The 24,005-nt window shown below is 37.9% G+C and overlaps 1 protein-coding gene across 1 annotated transcript in view; it reads right to left on the bottom strand.

Annotated features, from left to right (window-relative positions):
- Positions 1–24,005, bottom strand: part of LOC145769032 (uncharacterized) — a 41,205-nt gene that overhangs the window by 8,533 nt on the left and 8,667 nt on the right. Inside the window, exons 4-15 of the mRNA XM_082580630.1 lie at positions 19,965–20,061; positions 13,393–13,537; positions 11,364–11,443; positions 10,179–10,358; positions 8,379–8,486; positions 7,690–7,758; positions 6,738–6,923; positions 5,950–6,150; positions 4,990–5,085; positions 4,643–4,718; positions 240–682; positions 89–162 (exon numbers count right to left, since the gene is read on the bottom strand). Coding sequence (XP_082436756.1) covers positions 89–162; positions 240–682; positions 4,643–4,718; positions 4,990–5,085; positions 5,950–6,150; positions 6,738–6,923; positions 7,690–7,758; positions 8,379–8,486; positions 10,179–10,358; positions 11,364–11,443; positions 13,393–13,537; positions 19,965–20,061 — 1,755 coding nt within the window. The remainder of the gene's footprint in view (positions 1–88; positions 163–239; positions 683–4,642; positions 4,719–4,989; positions 5,086–5,949; positions 6,151–6,737; positions 6,924–7,689; positions 7,759–8,378; positions 8,487–10,178; positions 10,359–11,363; positions 11,444–13,392; positions 13,538–19,964; positions 20,062–24,005) is intronic.

Raw genomic sequence — 24,005 nt, 5'->3', positions numbered from 1 at the left:
TGGCACACTAAAACTGAAAAAACTTTGCAGTATATCTAAAAAATACTTTAAGTTACAAAATCAGCATATTTTTAACATCAGTTGGTACTTGCCAGCATGAGGTTGAAAAGTGTCCAAACCTTTCAGAGATTGAGCAGAGTTGCTCGTTTCAGCATTCAACTCCTAAATAAGACAAAATTAAAATTTTAATATTTCTCAAAAATAATTTAAAAATCATTTGAAAGTCTGGTGGTACATACCTGATGTTTGTGTTCATCCAAGATCCGAGGTGATGAAGACTGTACATCCAAGAAACTAGCTCCTAGTGAAGTGTCAGCATCGGCACCTTCTTTGTCAAGAAAGATAACAGGAGAAGAGAAAGCAGAATGATACACTGATGGAACTTCCTCAGAACCATCATCATCAAGAGTCTTGTAGCTGCTATCCTGGCCAAAAGGATCGTCAGAAATAGACTCTCCTTGAGGATCAATGATCCGAATCTCCATGGAGTGGTCTCTAACAGGAGCCGAACCGTTTGCTTGCTGTGAAGGCTCCTCCAGAGCTTCATAAAGAGTTCCATCACGAGAACGCTTCTCGGGTAAAGATGAAGTTTTCATGTACCCTGACATGTCAGGATTTGTCAGTTGGCGGCGATCTGGCTGTTTAGTGGCTTTCAAGGGTTTATGTTTTTCCGGGACAAAACCTAAAAACAACAACAATTCAGGATCTCATTTCTTGTATGCCTATGAGTGAGCGATAAGACTGCAATGCACCCAGAAACAAAATAAGCATGCATATCAAGTCAAAGTTCACTGAGCTGTTAGTCTCACGAGAAACAAAGAGTTGACATTGTTATGTCATACATCAAACTGCTGCTATACACCAGTGTGGTGCGTTTTGCACCCTTCAATGACACAAAGAGAGATTCTATTGGTCATTAAAATAACATGTTTATTCCACACAACAGTGAACTGTGATAACTACGAAAGCTACCAGTCTAACAACTGTACACTGACTGCCCTTCAATACTCTTCCACTGCACACTGTCTCCGTCTTATCAGTAGAGAAAACCAAAGTCTGCTGCTTTCCCGTTTTGGAATTCAGAACCAAATTCGCAGAAGTTTGCTGCAAGCACAATGACGTCAGCTGCGAGCGAAATCACGTGGAATCAAATCATGAAAAACAGCTTCGACTGCACAGTTTCATTGCGTAGCATGGTGAAGAGTGACAAACAGTATACAGAACCAACTAGCAATTTCAATGTTTGTATTCGAAAACTGTGGGTTTTGAAATCTTCGTTAGAATAGTGAGTATTTTGAGTATAGTGAGTATAGAGAGTTTTGTTAGCTACAGTATGTGTAAGTGGATTATAAACAAGCTTTGCGTGAAGCAGGTCTCAGAGCAAGCTCAATTGTAAACCTCAGGCGAGCAAGCGTTAGGCCTATTTATGACATCATTATCAACTGAATGTTGCGTTGCTGCATGAACCCTCACTTCTCGAATCATTGCACTGGCAAGGCACAGATCACGACATTTAACGTGGTGACAGCCTAGTCAGAAAGATGACGTATGATAAAGTTTTAGACCACTGTGCACATTGGAGTGATCATAATTTATCGAAAACTGTAAAAGCAGAGACAGCTTCTCGGGTCTGGATGGTTACTTAGGACAGCTCGAAAAAACAAACAGCAGATAACTTTAAAAAATCTGTGATGTTACAATGATAGGATTTCAATTACAACTTTATATAGATTAATTTTCGATTTAGAGTGACTAGAATGATTCAGGACATAAGTTTTTTTACTTTTCAAAAAGAATACATGATAGTTTGCCACCGGAGGGCATTTGATGAAAAGTCGTACAATTCTGCAAATTAAACAAAAATGAATACTTAACTGAGACAAATGAAACTGCACTTTTAAAAGAACCACAATTTTAAATCATTGAAAGCCAGCATAGCCTGAAACAAAAGATAAGAGAAAACAAAACCTGATTCTATCAGAAGTTGTTTTGGACATGTGAAAAAAGAACACATTAGCCTACAAATAGAAGTGCCTTGCATATAGCGAGCGTAAAGTGCATAAAATGACATAATGTACAAGATGAATGACTTCAGTAGTTTACGACGTGACCTCAAGAAAGCCTTTCGGTGTCGTCCGGGGAAAATCACAAAGTGGTGAAGGACATATCTTGAGCCCCTAAAGCACAAACGAAGACCACAAGGAACAACCAAAGAAAATCATAAACGTAAATCTACATTTTCTACCCAACCAATGACAAAATTAAAAAGCGAATTGACATGGAGTTAAATTTCCTTTACATCGATGTTGGTGCGGGTGGCAACATTATTAGGGCTACGCCAGTAACATCACAAATATAGACTAGCCTTTAAATCCAATGCACTGGTTGAACTCTACTGAAGTGAAAGCCATTAGTCAAGAGAGTACTGCGTGTTTCGTATATGGATAGAGTTTGATAAGATAAGTAGTCACTGTTATTAATCGTGAAACTACTAGTAGCTACGTGACGCTTTCATATGGAGACGTTTCCAGTTTTATGAAAGTCATGTACCGTAGTTGCTTACGAAACTAATTCTGACATCAGTTTACACTTTTTTCTTCATTGTTGTCACCATTCTTGCTTTTTAATAGGTCTGTACACCAACGAAATGGTGAGATTTGTTTGTTTTGTTATCTTTGTCCTGCATTGCGGGAAAGCGGACTTGAGCGCTATGCATCGGTGTACGCCTTCCGATGTACACCTGACCCACGCTGCAGCCGACGGCAATGTCTGTTTCCTGTTGTCTACTTTACTTATGACTTAAATTTGGTATTACCCATTACTCGAAATCGATCACTGGATAGAGGCAGTTATCGTAAAGTTTCTTGCCCAGAGAAACAACATCAAGTGCGGGTGGCTGGAGTCGAACATGCAGGCTCTCGACTGCAAGCCCAACGCGCTAACCACTCGGCCACTGAGATAAAAATAATGTAGTAGTTTTGTCTATTCCAGCGGTTCTCAACCAGTGGGCCATGGCTCACTGGTGGGCCATAGAAGCATTTGAGGTGGGCCACAGACATATTTAAAAAAATGAAAGATTTATTGAAACATTTTGTTTCATTTTTGACACTATAGTCAATTTTACACTTGTGTGTGTTTGTTTAGTTACCGTACAATGAATGATGCTGCTGTTTTTAGCTACAAAGTGGCAGTAATCATTGCAATTATTGCAACATACAGTTTTACATCAACTCAGTTTTTACAACACTTTATGATGTAATAGACTAGTTTGTGGTTACAATTAAGCCATCTGTATAAACGGTAGCCTTGTTAAACTTCTGCAGATCCGCTTTTTAGTACGTGCAGCATTTTATTTTGTGGATTTTCTTGGGAAGTAATTGACAGTAGTTGAAGCTTTAAGTTTGAAGAAAAGTACATTCAGTATGTAGCCTACATCAATTTTTGATAACAGAGAAGAACATGAACAATGTGCATTATGTTGTAAAGTTCTTAGTCATCATTCATTGAGGCCATCAAAACTGAGACTTCACCTGGAAAAAGTTCATCCAAATTACATGGATGAAGTGTGAACTTTTTTTAACGAAAAGAAGATAGTGTGAAGCGTCAGCGCATGGATTCAACAAGGGGATTACAGCAACATTCCAAAGGCAATGTTCTGCTGCTTTTTGTTTATAAACCTTTTTTGGAATTTTTTTCTTACATAAAAACTAAATGGGCCACAGAACTTTTATGCAAACAAAAATGGGCCATGAAAGAAAATAGGTTGAGAACCACTGGTCTATTCAAAAGAATATCGCCATTTTTTAAATATATGTTCGTGTATGATTGGACATAGTCATGAAGAGAAATGTTATTGCTACAAATGGGGCCTTCATTGTCAAGTTTTTGCTCTGTTTGTAGGGACCTCGGTACTTGTTTTAGAGTTGTTTTTTCCTCTTGATTAAATGTCACGATGCCATTTTTAGATTGTAACAACAACCAACTATGCACGAACATCAAAACAAGAGAGCCATCGTTTCTATTGCAATGACAACTTTGCCACATCATCAGTACTCACTTTTAGTGAAGTATTCTAATTTCGTTTAATCTTGACTGTTTCCAAACCACTAATTACAGTACATCAAGCTTCTCAAAGAACACGCTCTTAAACTTTTGCAATCTTATCTAATAAGATACTCGCTTTTGCCTAAACACAAAGTATTTATAATTTCTTCAGCATGTATCAGCTGCAACCGATATCGTTAAAAACATTTACTTGCTCATGCTTTGTTCGTGTAAAAGCATTCATAGATGTACAAAACACTGTACAAGCGTGTTTAATGCGTTTAGCTCGCTGGCGAAGTTGACTGCACTGTTTTGATGGTTCTTCAGTCTTCAACCACCGATGCTTCAAACTGGTGGAGCTGGTTTATGCTGACCGACTGCTTTCATATGGCAAAACACAAACTCCGGAGCCGAAAACTTCAAAAGTATTTTTATTGACAATAAAAATCTCTCAAGCAAATATAGCACTGGAATGTCCAGCAAAATCTGAGTCTTAAGCTACGTCATCCAAGTTTCTGCAATGTGGACTCCGTAAACTTCCTACCTCCATAAGATAATGTTGACATTTACAATGAACGTATTGCGTTAAATCACGTACCATCTTGCGGAGGTGGGGTGCGGCTGGACATCGTTTGGAGGTGACCGGGAGCGGACATGGCCATATTCTCTAGCGTCTAAGCAGAAAAAAGAGTGAACAATTAAAAGTCTTTCCAAATTCCATCAGCAACGAGCAGAGCCGGCAAAATGTGTCAAATGGAGTTAAGAGATAAACTCTCTTACAAAGAAAAAATACAAACCTACAATAATTTTTACAAAACCATCAAATATCCAAGTTATGACTTGACTTGCCTTTTTTCTATCTAAAATAAGCTTGCAAGGTCATAGGTGTAACCTTTTGGTTCAACTACGATGTAACGATCTATCCATCTGTCAAACTTTACTCACAGCTTGTCTTTTGATTTTAATCGGTGCCGATATCACTTTTCCAGTTATTGTGTCGCGGCTGACGAATGTAGTGGTATGCGCCGACATCCTTCGTGACTGAAACATAATCGGTTGTGTGAGAAATCGCAACAACAATTGTTTCAACCCGATGTTTAATTCAATGTGAAAAGTATTATCTTTAACATAATAGAAAATTTTATTTCGCAAAAAGAGGACGAAAAGTAACGTTACCAGTGCAATCTTTTCATACTTGGAAACTTAGTTTCTCATGAGAAAAGTAAACATTAGTCAAACAAAGAATAAAAAAATACAATCATCTCTATCGATGGACTATACTGTACTACAGGAGCCACGATCAGCACCAATCCAACAGTTTATCTATTTCAAATATTTGTACCATAGACAGACAAAACATAGTTACTTCAACAGGTTTAACATGTTTTATTACTACAATCTAATTATCCGAATATCCGAGTAAATTTTTACTTGCAAAAGAAACTGCAGTCCCAAAGATCAAAAAGATCAAAGTCCTAAAGATCAAATAGATGTTACTTTGCATTATTTAAAACGTTATTTTGCATTTCAAACTTTTAAATGTTATTTCGCATTATTTATAAAATACTACATCCGTAAACGTAAAATTGCTTGAAACTGCCACGACAGCCTGGCCTTCCTTGAGCAGCGACAACAATGACAAAACGTGCATGGACAAAAAAAATATGTCATCATAAATTACAAACAAATCATTAATTATGCCATGCACGGCATGATCAAGTTCCGTAGTAAAGTTATCTGTATGAATTTATCAAAATACTTTTCCCTATGCAGTTTGGAAAATCGAAAGATTTAACTTGAGCTTCAGCAAAGTTACAGCAGTTTACGTTTAGATCAAATTAAAAAATGCTTTCAATATCCATAAACAAAACTCATCTAACACTCCATTTTTGTCAGCTTCCTCACCTTTAAAATAGCATAAAGTACGGCTGCTGTATCCAATTCCTTCTGTGTGGATGGTACTTGGTCCAAGCAAATCTCACAGGCCCTGCTGCCAAACCGTGATAATGTTTGAGGCCTGTAGTCACAATCGTCTGTGATGGCATTTCCAGACAAGTTCAATTTGGACAAGCAAGGTAGCTTTGCAATATGGTCAACTTCGCTTATCTAAGAAAAACATATTGTGACAAATTATTCATTCGTTTAATGAAGGTGTAGCAGAGTACCATTAGCTATATGGTGAAGAGATAGATTTTCAGCTGATTTTTTTGCCAGCCAACTGAAACTCGTTTATTTGAATTCTGATAACTTTAACTTTTCTTGCTCGTATCATGCTCATATCCACCACGCATAAGTTGCGTAATACAAAAATTGTCGTTCTTTTTCGCAAGAAGCAATGGAAAGTAAAAATAATATAAATGTGGCCAGCCGGGAGCCAAATGTCCGCATTTTTGTAGAAACTACCAGTAGCCTTATGACAGTAGCTCATGTTCAAAACGCGAATTCATTTAGGAGGTTTGTATCAGTGGAAGGTTATACCTTGAAACGCAACCGCTTTCCTCACCTCCAATGCGTGTTCTTTTAATATCAATCAAAATCAACACATGTAAATGTAACTTTGCTTCAATCACAAGTCACAACTGATGAGCTCTTCAGCATGCATCAAAAGCTAAACAGGTCCTCAATCAATAGCAGAAAAAAAGAGATTATTCAATCTTTTGTGACCCGCATTTGGCTACTTTTCATAAACAAACCTCGGCGATAAAGTTGTTTGAAATATCCAAGACCTCCAAGGAATACAACTTGCCCAAACCACGCAAAGTTCTCATTTTGTTATCCGACAAAATAAGAGTCTTCACGTTGCCGAGTCTGGCGTGAGCGACGTCAAACTCATCGATCTGGTTGCGGCTCAAATCAATGAAGGTCAGACTCGATAGATTCTAAAAATTAGGTTTTGCCATTAAGATCCTGCTAAACACCATTCACAAGAGAAAAGCCTGCCAAACAATAACGCACAAAATAGTTCCTTGAAAAATTCTAATTGAAATTCAAATTTGTTTTTGTTCAATTTTAAAAATGCTGTTGACCAATCTCTCACACAGACAGTTGAAATAAAACTACATATCGAGGGCTAAATGACAGCACGAACTAAGTCCATTTTTGCATTTTTTGTGGTTAGATACTGGAAAGTGTTTCTCAAGCCCCGTATTTTTACTGACCGAAAGAGCTAAGTTCTAGCCTGAACAGGTTTCTCAGAACTGACTGCTCATTTTAAACTAAGTCCAGAGGGCTATACGACACAATGAGCTATTGCTACATAGCTCATTGTGCCGCTTCTGCATCTATACCATCTCTATTGACAAAATGAGCTAATGTGACATAACTCATTTTGTCATCATTGCCGACTTGCCGTCACAGGTCCAAAATATAGTCACACAGTAAAAAAGAGTGGTTTGACTTCAAATTTAAAATTAAAATTTTTAAATTTTAAAATGCCATTTTCTCAAAACTACTTTTGGGTGACTTGGCTCGTTCTGTCATTTAACCCTCGATATATACTATATAATTCAATTAAATTGGAAACTACGGAGAAGCCAATGCAAAAAGATCAATATCTTTACAACTTGCGTCAAGCTTCATAAAACAAGATGAAATCCAGCCATACATGTGTCAGTAATAAAGTAACAAGCAAAATAGACAACTCACTTCTAGGTTTTCGATTTTCGAAATCTTGTTCGTGCTTAAGTCAAGAAATTCCACGCAAGTGAGCAGTTTCTAAACAAAAATCAGTGGCACTTTAACAAAGGTTAGTCTTCGTTGACAAAACTGATCGCTTGGGCGAGACTCACATTTAATGGAAGTACGTGTAAAGCTAAAAACCTTAAAACTAGAGATATTCAGAAGTTTTCAATGATCTCGAAAACTAAAAATTCATAAAAAGCTGGTTAGATGATCCCATCGGACCCATCGTAGGAAGAAGCTCACCTTCTGGTGCTTCAGAAAACCCAAGCTTGTTTTACAGAAACATTGCAAAAGGGTGACATTCGGACTGCGCGACACATGTCACACGGACTAACCATTGCCTTTCCATGCACTGCGTAGACGTGTGAGCATGGCAGACATGGCGAAACGTTAAATAAACGTTTTCACTGCATATAGATAATAAGATCATATAAAAAAAAAATAAGAAGCCTGAGCATACGAGACAAGAAACAAAGTTGAATTACTAAAAAAATCACTCTGACAAAAAAAAGTTACATGTGTGAACAACTTTCAATTAACCGTCTTCGTGGTTTTATTCCATAAAACAACAGATGTAACCAAAAATATTGTTGCATTTCATTCTTTGTAACCAATCCTGACTTAACAGTTACTGTTAAAGTTGAAATACATACCACAGAAGAATCAATAGAAAAAATTGTGTTGTCACTAAAATCAGCGTTGATCAGGCGTCGCCAAGTCAACTGAGGGTCTTCAGTGTCGTATCCTTCAGTCAACAAAGTCTGAAACAAAGCAACAATTACCTGGCAAAGTTGATAAAACAAAGTGACTATTATCTAACGCAATAAGCAGTGGCGTACAATACTTTTGATCAGAATCACAAATCTAGATGGAACGCACCTCGCTATTAGATTTGATTTTACTTGGCAATCAAACATTTTTTCCAAAGCGTTAATTGTTTACATAACAAGCGAAAAACGTAGTTTAAATACAGGTAACCGTATGCATGAGTTTCATCGAAGTATCGAGTGTATTATGTTACTGCGTGTTGGCTGAGTGGCCTAGTGGTGACGGTGCACGGTCGATTGGTCGACAGACATTTGGTCGACAGGACAATTGGTCGACAAGACAGTTGGTCGACAGGACGTTAGGTCGACAGAACGATTCATTTTAGGGTTAGGGTTAGAGTTAGGATTAGGTTAGGGTTAAGGTTAGTTAACTAACCCTAACCCTAAAATGAATCGTTCTGTCGACCTAACGTCCTGTCGACCAACTGTCTTGTCGACCAACTGTCTTGTCGACCAAATGTCTGTCGACCAATTGTCCTGTCGACCAACTGACCGGGTACCGTGGTGACAGCCCGTGCATGAATGAAAGAACGTCGGTTCGGCACCTCTCAAGATCACGCGGCTGTGTGCTTTCAAGCCGCTTTAATGATTGCATGAAAGTGAACGCCAAATTTAGTTGCTTTGTATTCACGCCTACTTGCTTCCAATCTTCCACCACCACACATAAGCCCTGGCGGGTTATTGAAATTTCGGACAACGGTGGGTCTAACGCAAAACGTACAGTATCATCAAAAAGTGCTTCTGAGCAAAACAAGTTTGTCTTGAAGTTTGCTCAAGACAAATAGAACTAAAGGTGACACTACTTTTAACAACAAACATATTATAATGGATGTTTATTAAAAATCCTTCTTCTCTTAACCATAGACAGGATCTCAAGTCAAAGCTGAAGTTAAACAAAAATTTCGGCTTATTTATAGCAGTCACATGATTATGAAATTGCATAGTGCGCTACAAATAATTGCCAAACTGAGAAAAAATAGAAAGCTCCGAAACCTGTCTTGTGGAATTTCGTTTCCTTTTGGAACAACAGCTGAAGAACCGATAACTTCTTAAGAAAACACAACAAAAATAGTAAATTTTAGGGGTTTGACAAAGTCGTCATGAGAACTATTAAACGCTTTGTGTCATGGATCGATGCAAAAAAAAGCTTGTTGCCGTGTTTCAACCAGAATAAACGTCATAAAAAATAAATTATTTATACAAAAACAAGGAAACAAACCGCTTTCCTCACAAAAGACGGCATCGTCTGTAGATGTTGACGAAATAAAAAATGACTAGTCTGCTAGTTGAGTAACAATAACCCAGGTGACAAAACATAGCTGCAGTGGCTGTACAAGCAAGGTTGCCGAAAACAAAATAGTAGATTGCAACGTTCATAATAACAACCAGTAGTCAACGAGCATCATTATGTTGTTTGCGCACAAAAGCAACGTTTTAAATCTGTTATTAAGTTTCTAAAGTTTTCAATAACTTAGAGATTGCTTTAATAGACTGTCATCACAAAAAAATACAACGTTGCAACCAGGAGAGATCAATGATTTTCCTGTTTAGTTTGTGATAAACACAATGACTGCGAGCGTGAAACGTCACAAAAAAGCATTGAATCAAAATCTTTAAAATACTTACCCGCAAATTTGTCAATGATTGGTGAATGCCAATGGACGACACTGAATAGCGCAAGTCACTGAGGCACCGTACTTGACCTGCACTGCAACCGTCCACGACCACCTGTTGCAACGAGTGAAACACCGAGAGGTCAAAGGTCAATTTTTCAGTAATTATGTTGCTTGTGCCAACACGGCCTTTCTCGGATTTGATCTGAAATACAAAATTACTTCAAAACAAAACCAAAGAAATTTGTGCAAGTGTACAATTTGTTAAATAGTAGAAAAACATGTTTTGATGAATGCCACATGTTTTGATGAATGCCACATGTTTTTAGTGGAGAAGAACGTGGTGAAACTGGATTTTTACTCGGCATCTCACCGAATGGATGAAGCCAATCTCGTATCTCTTAAATCAAACCCATCTTCAAACATTATAATACCTGACACAACACAAATGTACAAAGGCACAGACTTGACAAAAGTATTAAGTTTCTTTTGCAATTACGTTGACACTTTGCGTGAAATTGCATTTCACTATTAAGATTACATATAAAAGAATAGCCTGTTCGTTCGCAATGGACGAAGTATTAAAATTTTTGTTGCAGATACTATATTAAACCCCTTTAGTTCATTTTCACTCGGTAAAACAATTGTGTCATTTATTGCTAGGTCACAATCAACAACTGTTCGCCTTTTTTGTTGGTGTAAACATTTTTGATTTTCTCATATTTTACACTCTCAATTGACTGCTTTCCATCAGTTGGTAACAATTCTACTTTTTCCTGTTCATTTTAGTTTTGCTTTTCAGTTTGGGCCGAATGATTCATATAATACATGAAGCATTACCGGTAGCACAGAACTATTTCAGAAATAAGATGCAGCAGTTGCAAATAAGTGCTATGCACCAGGCAGAGCCAAAATGTTAATATAAAAAACTACTTAAGATTTAGTGTAAACAATCACCAGATGCAAATTTATTCAAACAAAAATGAATGAAAATGAATGTTTGGTTGAAATGAAGGTTTGAACAACAATTTGATTAAGTTTAAGCCTATTTATCGTTTTACACGAAACCTTATGTGGCACATAACCTTGTTCTTGTCAGTTTTTGCTGTTAATATGTTAAAAAATTAAGGGTTGTATAGAATTGCATAATAAAATGAGTTATCCTGGTAAATATATGGAAATTCGAATAGTCTAACACCAAGCAACTTACATGCAGATGCTTCAGTTTTTGCACAAAATCTAAAACATGACCAAAGTCAAACTTGGGATCCTCAGTATCTGAAAAAAAAAAAAAAAAAAAAAAAAAACATTGAACATCGAAACTGAAAAAAGTCGAGTTACAGTTTCAAAGCTTCCCCTGCTGTGCTTAAAATACTTTCTGCCACTTTTTCCTCAGTGAGAACAAGTTATAAACCACAGCTGGGTTGTTTTTTTTTCGGTCATTTATCGGTCATTGACCGATTTTTTAGCAAAATGTCCGAAAAAAATATATCATATAGTCAATTCGGTCAAAATGTCTGAAAAAATATATACGGTAGTCAATTCGGTCAAAATGTCCAAAAAAAAAAAACAATGTTTCTCAGCGAAACTTATGTTGTAGCTAGTCAGGAAGTGCAAAATTTGGTTTGTATCAGCTACTTGAAAGGAAATATTTTCATCAGAAAAAATGACCGAATTTTTTCAAGTCATTTCGCACAAATGACCGAAAAGTCTCAGCGAAACAACAGGTGTCCGACGTTTTCTCCGTAAACAGTTTTTCGTAAAACAATTGTTCGTAAGCAATTGTTCGTAAGCAATTGTTCGTAAAATCAATTCTTCGTAAAGCAATTCTTTGTAAAGCAATTCTTTGTAAAGCAATTCTTCGTAAAGCAATTCTTCGTAAAGCAATTCTTCGGGCATGCAATTGACCGTAATACTAATTGTTCGTAAACAAATGACAATGTTCATAAAAGTTAGGCTACAGCTTTTAAAAAAAAAACAGTTACAATTGTTTACGAACAAACAATTAGGGTAGCCTATATGCTAGAGATGTGCTAATTGTGCTTAAAGACGTGCTGTACCTGTATAGTGTAGACGAGCAGACACAGTGTAGACTCTGTAGAGTCCCTGATTCAGAATGGCATTACAGTTTGTGAGCAGCGAAAAAGGAAAGCCAAAACTTTTGTATAGTGGCCAGCTTTATTACAAAGATTATAGTGATAAGTTGAGAATGTGATCAAGTCAACCGCTTCTTGCTGACGGCGTGCCAGGGTTAGGTCTCGGTGTCTCAGATGACATTCACTTTATCAAAGATTATAGTGTTGTCGTCTCTGGCCTTTGTGCCTATTGATGAAGTCAGCCGGGCCTTTGACATTCTCATTGATGGGAATGTATTACCAGATGTTGCTCAGCCAGTAATTGACTACTTTGAAGACACTTGGGTTGGGCGCCCAGATCGTCGTCAAGGGCGCCGTCCTCGAATGTTTGCAATTCAAATGTGTAACTGCTATGATGGCGTCCTCAGTGGCCTTCCCAAAACTAATAATACCATTGAAGGATGGCACAGAGGGTTCATGTTCCAGGTATCTGCAAATCATCCAGATATTTGGAAGTTCATATCTGCAATCAAGCGAGAACAAAACCTCAATGAGGTTTGCATTGAACAGTATGTTAGTGGCCAGGCAGGACCCCCTCCAAAGAAGAAGTACAAGGACAGTGCAGAAAGACTTTCAAGATGATGAAATTTGTGATTACTTGCGTGGAATTGCACACAATATTTTCATATTAAACTTGGCTCGTGGACAATTTGTACGAAGTTACTTAAAGTAGTATTGGTAGTGTAAGCAAAGAATTGCTAAACACAGACAATTGTTGTATTCCAATAAATAACAAGAAATGCGCTTTTTCATTGTGCTTATTTGTTTATGTCGTCGTAACTTGGTTATTCAGGAAAATTTGCATTATGCAATATGCACCTTCATCGGAAATTGCAAGACAAACCTTGCTGTTGCGAAAAAATTGTTCACGAACAATTGACCTATCACCTGTTTACGAACAATTCACCTATACGAAGAATTGTTGTATACGAAGAATTAATTTTACGAACAATTGTTTACGAACAATTGTTTTACGAACAACTGTTTACGAACAATTCACCTATAACCGAAACAACAACCCAGAACCACAGTGTTTGGTATCCAACTGAAACAATAAAAGAAATGTATATATATCTAGCCTATGCATGTCACCTGTTGGTGGCTTCTCTTGCTGAAGTCTTTCAGTAATCGCCCACAGTTGCACTGGAGTGAAGGTGTAAGCACTTCCAGAGAGCAGAATAGAGTCCCCAGTTTCAAAAAGAGCTTTAGCCAAAATTTGACAAAGCATTTCCACATCCTAAATAAGATGGATGTTAAGGCTGGCTGAAACAACTCACCTTCAAACTATTTTCTACTTGCCATCAACATTCAACAGGTAACAGGTCCAATCAAATATTTTAGTAAAATAACAAGGACGATGGTTCATCTATACCAGGGGTGATGAACCTTTTTGTGGTCGCGGGCCACTTTGTCGATTACACATGAGTTATCGGGCCACACAACTTTTTAATCGTAACCTACTATGAAATCTTTTAGAAGCGACTCAAGATATTATTCGTGAAAAGTAACAAACGGCAGATGAAAGTAATAAAACCCACACAGTTGAAATTATCTTATGCAGAATCGAAACATACAACAGTAAAAAATAAAAACAAATCAACTTGAGCAAAAAGGATAAAGCAACAGCAGGCACTGATAATGAAGACACTCCAAGACAGTTTAATTTTCGAAGCGCTTGCTTTCATACGAGTATGATTTCTTCTTTTTTTTGGCTCTATCCTTTTTGCTTAAGTTGACTAAATGTTTCGACCATTATGCTCCGAAACAACAAATCAGTTAATAAAATTCCTTTTTCAAACAACAAACACAAGCCCATGCGAATCATATAGCTGAAGCTATCTAATGCAGCATTGAAGCATAAAATATTAAAAAATAACATTAAAGCATTGAATTTTTTTGCTTAGTGGGATTTTTGGAAAGTTTTTTGCTTGACTAAGCGTTCAATATTAGGTCGAACAGACGATGTGGCAACTCAACTGCATAGCCTACTAAGATTTTCATCTGTCAGCCTCGACCTGTAACGATTTTTTAGGCAAAGTGTTTAGGGCAAGAGAATAGCAAAGGAAAGGTGTACCAGTAAAGGCATAAAACAGCTTTGAGATGTCTTTTGTCTTTAATGCATGAGCGATTGTCACATTGTTTTGCGGGCCGCATAAAATTCTTTGACGGGCCGCAGGTTCGTCACCTCTGATCTATACACACAGGCTAGGGCAGGTCCATATACACTTATACAGGGTCCACGTCTTTTAGGCGCTGACAGTTAGGCGCTGGTCTAATAGGCGCGCACACTGTGGAGTCTGGATATTTAGGTGCGGAGCACTGTGGCGCCCGTTCATTTAGGTGCTATTCCTAGTAAAGTCTGTAGATTGTATCAGCTTGGCAGGTAGGGGCGTAGGGCAATGCTTTTCACACAAAATATTATATTGAACAGGAAAATATATTGTTTTGTTAATGCGTGTGCGTTGTTGGTCATGGCTTCAGTGAGTGAAGTTGCTTAAACTGGCAATGGGTGAAGCTGCTTGAACCGGAAATGCTTTTCACACAAAATGTTATATTAAACAGAAAAATATGTTATGGCTTCCGTGAGTGAAGCTGCTTAAACCGGCAATGATTTTCCCATAAAATGTTATATTGAACAGAAAAATATGTTGTTTTTTTAATGTTTTTTTAATGTTAGGGTGCGTCGCGTGCCCCCAAAATTTTAAAAAATGATCGAAAACAAAATTATTTTTTTTTGTTCGTGAGGCTTGACTAAAAAAGCAAAATTACAAAATTTCAAAGAATTTGGTCAAGGTCTAGGTGCTCCACATCCCAATTGCCCGTATCCCCTTGTTAGCTTCACAACAGGGTGGATTGAAAAAAAATTTTTTTTTTAAATTACAAAAAGGGGGTCTACACCCCTGAGAAATTGGCAAAAAACAACAACAAACTGGTTTCAGGGAGTTGTACCACCTATTGGCTGTGCTACCCCCCCCCCCATTTTATGGGGGAAGACCCCCAAAATTCTCAAATCGGATGTAACTTTGGAACTGCTGGTGCTAGGAACATGAGTTTGGTATCAAATAATGCAGAATTGTAATGTTTTTATCTGCTCTAAGAGGACTTTTTGCCTTAATTTCACTAGAAAAAAAGTTATGACAAAAAACGTATATTTGACAATGTTTTGGACAAAAACGGTAGCGCAAGCACAAAGTATAATAATGGGTAAATGCACATGCTGTACTGCATATACTGGTCACAGATGACTTGGATACTTTTGCTTATTGCATGTGCAATAAATATACAGCATAGTATGCAACTATGCATAATATACGGCACACATGACATAGAGAATACAAGGGTTAATCGAGAGGATGTTGGCAGTGATCTAACGGTACAGTAGTGTGATTGGTAATACAATATAGTGCTCATGTCATGTACACACACAGCTGCATGACCTGGGGGTTACTAACTGGACTGTTCAAAGTGTAGGTGCATAAAACATATAGTGTAATTGGTAGACGTAATTGGTGATGGGTAGACTGTGATCTGCCATGAAATCATTGTCAAGAAAATACCAGCACACAGATTGATATACTCCATACTGCTGCATGTGCTAGACTACCGGTACTACATTGAGACTTCAGCAATCAGCACAAAAAGGTGAACATGTCAATCTAGTGGGTTAACCCTAGTGGGAATTGCTTCTTGCTGTTGAATTCTTTCATAAATTGACAAGATCGTACCTGATGAATCAGCCCAGGTCATCCCTTCTTTCAAAACCTACAGCATATAAGCTTACTTCAGTCACAAGATTGACGTAACGCTCCACTGCTTGGTTGTGGCAAGGATAATCCAGCCGCAGAGGTTCGTCGATGACATTGTCAAGCTGTTGATCTGTTAGCGATCTCATGATAGGTGGCTCAGACTTATGAACTGTACCAAGCTTCACAAGTTGGTGGTATGATTTTGTTTTGTTATTAAGCTGTTGCACAAGAAATCTGCATATTGCAGGTGGCACCGCTGGTGAAATTTCCTTTCTCAGCTTTTGATTTTCATCTTCTGCTTTTTGTGAGGAGCCAACATGATTCTTGCTTTGCTTTTCCTGTGCTTGTGAACCTAAGGAATAGATTTGTTGGACTGCTGCTCTTCTAACTTGGCAGCCTTCATCGCCTAGCATACCAACAATGACATTTTCAGATTGAGCAAATAATGCATTGCGTTCCAAAACCTTCTTGGAAATCTCTTTTACTTCTTGCTTTAGGAAGATTTCTTTGCAACATGTTGAAGAAGTTTTTTAACCCATCAGATATAATAATGAATTGTGGTGTTATATTTCAAACCAAGATGGGAAGCAAACCTTGATGCACTATGCAGTACTCCGGAATGGCCTGTTTCGGTGAGTCCGATTCGGTGAGTCCGATTCGGTTAGTCCGATTCGGTGAGTCCGATCCCTTAACGGGGGATTTTTTCAATTTTTTTTTATAATTATCGGGTACCATGGCCTAATTATCATTGCCGTTTTAGGGTTAGGGGTTAGGAGTTAGGTTTAGGGGTTAGAGGTTAGGAACTCACCGAATCAGACTCACCGAATCGGACTCACCGAATAGTAGCAGACCCGCAGTACTCAGACAAGTTCATGAAACTTTTGGAAGGGTTGATTACATGAGTCGTAAGTAGCCTACAAGCAAGTGTTAGCCACCTTGAATGACATAATTCCCCGACTGACAAAAACTGCAAGTCTTCATCAACATTCAACATGCCCAATTGCCCAAGCGCAATGCAGGCATAATCCATATATTACACCGGTCTACAAAAAAAGATTTTTTATTGCTCCATGAACTTTGAAGACTGATTTAGAGTAATTTTGGGGTGCTGAATCCGAATCTGACCTCAGATTTATCCTATCACGTCAGTTTGTGAGATATGATAACAACAAATTGTTACTTTTGTCAAAAGTGGAAGATTTGGCGTTGCGTTCACCACCAACATATGCAGTGCTATAGCGAAAGGTTAGTGTTAGACAGGCCAAAACAGCCTTTAAGTAAGGTTACTGGCTAAGCATTGCCATAGGCCTGCTAAAAATTTTGTAGTTTTATGCAAAACATTGATGGGGGAGGGGGTCAGTTATACTTTTAGCCTCCCTTTTAGCTTGTTATTACTGCCTTGTTAATAATGTTGCTTAGAAAGCAAATTGGTATCAAAATTATAGTTGGTGACTTGGTGAGTGTATTCCAGCTACTTATAGTACTTATGCACTACATGGCCTGGATTTCTGGATATAGCACAATGTGTAACGTGCAATAAACGCAACGTCAAATCTTCCACTTTTGACAAAAATAACAATTTGCTGTTATCATATCTCACAAACCTGACGTGATAGGATTAATCTGAGGTCAGATTCGGATTCAGCACCCCAAAATTACTCTAAATCAGTTTTCAAAAGTCCATAGAGCAAAACTCGAGCTGTTATGTTAAAACAAGGTATTTATGGACTATAGGGTCAAATTCCTGTATTTTTAGCTGCAATGTGGAGGACCTAAACATTAATATTTTTTGCTGAAACTTCATATTATTGCTATTTCAGTGAAACCTCACCACTGAAAAAAAATAATACAAAAAATATGAACATTGGGGCACATGACGCACCCTAGCGCGTGTTCAGCATTTATTTGTTGTTAGTCCAGGTTTGCGCGAAAGCTTTATCAATAAATTATTCAAGTTTCCGAAAATGTATGAGATTGAGTTCACTTTTAGTTAGGTCAAATAATAACTACACATCAGTAAAAAATGTACCGTAGGCTGTACTCAAGCGGGCGGTAGGCTTGAGTGAAGAGTAACTTAGTTTTCCGTCAAAACCCGGACTAGGTTTAATAACGAGCGAAGTCTCACCATTATGCTTGCAACTTGTAGCCAAGGTGTAGCCTATTGCCCTGTAGAAATGTATTCATGTGAACAGTAGTAGAGCGTCTTACGCGTTCTCGTCACATGGCCAATCCATCCCGAACAGAAGTAATTTATATTTAATCTAAATTACCAGACATTTTTCACACAAATCTGTTGTATTTACGCGGTAAAAACATGTCATGTGATCGACGTAGACGCACAATCTTGACATCAAATGAAAGCATACATCTTCAGCTATCCGAAGATGCAAAGCTTTGCAATAAAATTTAAAACATTCTATGTACAACTAGCAACTTTCCAAAAGGTATTTTTTCTAATTTCTAAAAAAATTAAAAATTGGCAGAAAAGTGTACTTCATTATAATTTTTACTACCCAAGCATGATACAATAATATTAAAATATATGTAGTTTAATCAAATGCCAAAACAATTCTGCACATGAGAAAAAATTTACTTTGTTTCTGCGCGCAATGCTTTAGGAGGTACAGCAGAATGATTATGGGGAAATTTGGAAAATTTTAAGCAAAAAGTTTACGTAATTTAGCCTACAGTCTTTTTGATCGAGAAATTCTAAAGTAAGGGGTTGCTTAGCCAGTTTTGACTGCCAATTCCAATGAGTGAAAGAAAAAAAATCCACTGTGTCCCCATCTTTAAGAAGTCCTCATCTGATAACTGCACCGCCAAAATATTTTTTTTTAATTAGCCAAAAAAGGACAGGCAAAGACTATGGATCTGCCATCATTTACATTATTTTTTTGCTTGAAATAGGCTACCTTTTAACCTTGGACGTAGGGATACTTCCTTGGTCATCATGGCAAAAATCCCATGACGTGTGTATACGACACGTCCGTGGTCGCGAAAGAGTTAACTAAAAATGAACTCAATAATGTTCGGAAGCTTCAATAATTTATTGATAAAGCTTTCACCAAAGCAAACCTGGACTAACAACAAATAAAACAATAATAAATCAATAAAACAACAATATATTTTTCTGTTCAATGTAACATTTTGTGTGAAAAGCATTGCCGGTTTTAGCAGCTTCACTCAATGAAGCCATGATATAATTTTCTGGCAAGCTGCCAAGCTGATACAATCTACAGACTTTACTAGGAATAGCACCTAAATGACCGGGCACCACAGTGCTCCGCACCTAAATATCCAGACGCCACAGTGTGCGCGCCTATTAGACCAGCGCCTAACTGTCACCGCCTAAAAGACTTGCTCCTCTTATGCAGTACCAGTACACTTAAAGATTGTTCACTGTTCAGTTGTCAAGAAAAAATGTGACTTCACAAATTAAGTGCTTCCATCTTACGTTCCTACAAATTTAAAGCAACTTTGCAGAAGAAGTAGATTAAATACCTGCAGACTTTTTAATTATTCTGATACGCATAAAGTCGTTTGTTATTATATATAATATACAATACATGGCAAAAAGAATATGTACCAGACTGTAAGAACAGCAAAAACATTTTCAATCATCTATTTCTATGGCAACAATAAATGATCAATCACTAAAAAATGTTTGCAATTATGCTAAATTGCATAATAAATGTGCTAAATATTGCAAATAGATTGTAACACCATTAACAAAAACTAATTAGCCAGGATACAACTGAAGTCCGAGGAGTAAAAAGTAGTTCTTCTTTAATCTTCATTAAATAATATTCCAACAAAGAAAACTTGCTTTTTTACATCATTTAAATGACACTAGACGCTGAAACAACGTAAAATTGCAAGTTTGTTTGTCGATATTGTAATAAAGGATGAAATACTTGCATAGTATTGAAAGTGCAAAAATTGTCTCAAGGGCCGAGGAATGCCGCAGGAGTACTTTTTGTTCAAAACAGCTTGTAAGTAAGCCTCCAGTTCAATTCTGTGCAACAAATTTGAGTTACTGCGCAGTGCACAACTCTGCAGTCTACACAAAGGGTCTGCTACTATTCGACGAGTCCGATTCGGAGAGTTCCCTATTAGGAGACAGCCTTTTTCGGAGAGTTCCCTATTCGGAGATTTTTTGAAATTTTTTTTTTTAAGTATTAGTAATTATTATTAATTTTAAAAATTATTTATTTAAAAATTATAGGTTTACTCTAAACTGCCACTTAGGTTTTAACTTCATCTTTTATGGCAAACGCTATTTGGCAACTGTCTTTTTTTAGTTGACACGTTTTCGCTGAGACTTTATCTCATTAATCCCTATTGTTAATCATGAAAACTGTTGTTTTGATGTAAAACACATATTTTGAAAGAACCCAGACAACAAAATTCGTCATTTTTACATTGATTCAAACGTCTGCAGACGTTAAATCAACATAAAATGATGGATTTTGACGTCTGGGAAAGCACTTAAAGGTAAACACTGGATAAAATGCAAGAATGCAAAAGAAACGATATTGTGGAATAAAATACAAAATTCTCTAAATAAACAGAAGAATCGGACATACATCTCTCTGTTATCATTTTTAATGTAAAAATTCCTTTTGTGGTCCCTTTGTCTGGAACAAATAAAAACTGTGCTGTTGAAATTTCCGATTGTAGTTTTGGTCTCAATCTCATTATCATGATTCGGAGTAAGATGTTTGTTAGGTGATTTACAAGGCTAATTGTTCTGTGGAGTGAGCATTCTGTTGCTCCGGTTTTCTTTGGTAAAGTTATGAATATGGAACGTACCATATCACTAGGGTCTTTCCGGTGTCATAAATATGATTTAAGATCTCAGTGGTTAGGTCTAAACCCCACTCATCTAAAGCTTCGATAATTTCAACTATAAAAGAAACGATATTGTGGAATATCCTAGTATGCATATCCTAGTCAGCTAAAGTTCTCTTTTCTACATGATTTCAACGTTTAGCCACGTTAAAACGATGTAGAAACGGCAATTTCTGCTGGTCGGGATAATTAGGCTACGGTATTTCAACGTTTAGTGACGTTAAAACGATAGGCCACACATTTGGTTATCTGTTACTACAATGTAAAAATGAACTGTTAGGCTAACTGGGTTCTTGGAACAAATTTTTACTGGTCGGGATAACTAGGCAACGATACCCGTTAATTTCCTTTCAATCCAAGCTGTAGGCCACACATTTGTTGATCCAAACTAATCATTTTAACCATAGATATCTTATATATAGATATGCAACTCAGTGGTGCGTAAGATGTTTGAAGGCTAACAGCGTAGCTATGGCTGTATGCATTGACTTCAAACTTGGCACAGCAAAACAACTTTATTTTTAATATATTTTTTTGGTTTTTGTTTAAATAAAACTTTCTTCGTTTTCAAGTTGACGTATGGATTGCTTGTGTTGACGTCACATTCTCGTTCCGCATGGACTGCTTTATGGAGATTCTGGCGATTGAAAACAAATCACAGTCACAGAGGGTACCTCTAAATACCCTTTGTCAGGCATTGTAGGCATTGTCGGGCATTGTCAGGCATTGTCAGGCATTGTCGGGCATTGTCGGCTTTTTGGGGGGTTGTGGAGCATTTTCAGGAGTTGTCGAACATTTTCAGGGGTTTCAGGTATTGTAGAGTAGGCTAACTACTTTCAGGCATTGTTGGGAATTTCTAGGCATTGTGTAGGATTTCCAGGCATTGTCGATCATTATCAGTGGTTGACAGGCTTGTGAGGCATTGTCGAACATTTTCAGGCATTATCGAACATACTCAGGGGTTGTCGAGCATTTTCAGGGGTTGTCAGGCATTGTAGAGTAGCTATTTTCAGGCATTGTTGGGAATTTCCAGGCATTGTCTAGGATTTCCAGGCATTGTCGATCAATATCAGTGTTTGACAGGTTTGGTAGTCATTATGGAACATTTTCAGGCATTGTCGAACATGTTCAGGAATTGTCGAGCATTTTCAGGGGTTGTCAGGCATTGTAGAGTAGCTACTTTCAGGCATTGTTGGGAATTTCTAGACATTATCTAGGATTTGCAGGCATTGTCGATCAATATCAGTGTTTGACAGGTTTGGTAGTCATTATGGAACATTTTCAGGCATTGTCGAACATTTTCAGGGATTGTCGAGCATTTTCAGGGGTTGTCAGGCATTGCAGAGTAGCTACTTTCAGGCATTGTTGGGAATTTCCAGGCATTGTCTAGGATTTCCAGGCATTGTTGATCATTATTAGTGGTTGACGGGTTTGTCAGGCATTGTCGAACATTTTCAGGGGTTGTCTAGCATTTTCAGAGGTAGTCAGGCATTCTAGATTAAGCTACTTTCAGGCATTGTTGGGCATTTCCTAGCATTGTCTAAGATTTCCGGGCATTGTCGATCATTATTGGTTTTTGACACGTTTGTCAGGCATTGTCGAACATTTTCATGCATTTTTATTCCCAGCTTTGCATGCGCAGCAGAATGATCCCTTTCTATTTTGCGTAGGTTGTAAACGTATTTACGGTATACACAAACACAGCAGCGTTTAAATGACCTGGCTATCATAAGTATCGACAATGCCTGACAAACCTGTCAAAACCTGGTAATGATCGACAACCCAAGAAAACGTTCGACAACGCCTAACAAACCATCAACCACTGAATATGTTCGACAATGCCTGGAAATCCTAGACAATGCCTGAAGATGTCCGACAATCAGTGGCGTAGCTAGGGGGGGGGGGGGGGAAGGAGGGGAGGACCGCCCCGGGCGGCACGTCTGGGGGCGGCAATTTCAGATTACGATTTTTGATTTTGATTATAATCTGATAAAAAACGCATTTCATTTTCACACAGGGCCGGATTTAGCTAATGGGGGGCCCGGGCACTTTTAGATCAGGGCCCCCCGTGCAAAAAAATTCGCCTATGGCGCGAAACACCCCCTCGACGTCTACAGTAGCATCAATCCAGCACTGCACAGCATTTTGCAGAAACCACAAAAGCTAATAGTAAAAAAATCACATTTTTTTCACGTAGGGGGGCCCTTTAAAAGTCGGGGGGTCCAGGGTACCTGCACCCTCTGCCCCCCCCTAAATCGGGCCTGTTTTCACATGCTTTTTCTTGAAGGGGCGGCAAAATCTGAATCCACACCGGGCGGCACATTCCCTAGCTACGCCACTGCCGACAATGCCTGCCAGAAAGAATCTAAAGTACTTTATAATGCCTGAGAGCCCCTGACACCTAAAAATATTCGACAATTCTTGAAAATTTCCGACAATGACTGATAATGGTTGACAAGCCTGTCAACCATTGATATTGATCGACAATGCCTGGAAATCCTAGACAATGCCTAGAAATTCCCAACAATGCCTGAAAGTAGCTACTCTACAATGCCTGACAACCCCTGAAAATGTTTGACAATTCCTGAAAATGTTCGACAATGCCTGAAAATGTTCCATAATGACTACCAAACCCTGTCAACCACTGATATTGATCGACAATGCCTGGAAATTCCCAACAATGCCTGAAAGTAGCTACTCTACAATGCCTGACAACCCCTGAAAATGCTCGACAACCCCTGAAAATGTTTGACAATTCCTGAAAATGTTCGACAACCCCTGAAAATGTTCCATAATGACTACCAAACCCTGTCAACCACTGATATTGATCGACAATGCCTGGAAATTCCCAACAATGCCTGAAAGTAGCTACTCTACAATGCCTGACAACCCCTGAAAATCCTCGACAACCCCTGAAAATGTTTGACAATTATCGCTACCGTATATCTCACCCTAAAATCGTTCCGGCGCCTCTCTATCTCAGGTTTGTAAACTGCCTACAACAAGCTTTAATGAGTCACTGGAAATAAGCTTAAATGATAGTTCCAACGATCATGAAATAGAAGTTGCATAACCTACGTGAAGAAAGATTGTTGTCTTGATTTTTCA

This window comes from Aplidium turbinatum, chromosome 4, assembly GCF_918807975.1.
Source record: "Aplidium turbinatum chromosome 4, kaAplTurb1.1, whole genome shotgun sequence".
In the NCBI taxonomy this organism is placed as follows: domain Eukaryota; kingdom Metazoa; phylum Chordata; class Ascidiacea; order Aplousobranchia; family Polyclinidae; genus Aplidium; species Aplidium turbinatum.
Note: the sequence above shows the minus strand (reverse complement) of the source record. Positions and strands in the feature narration are given on the sequence as shown.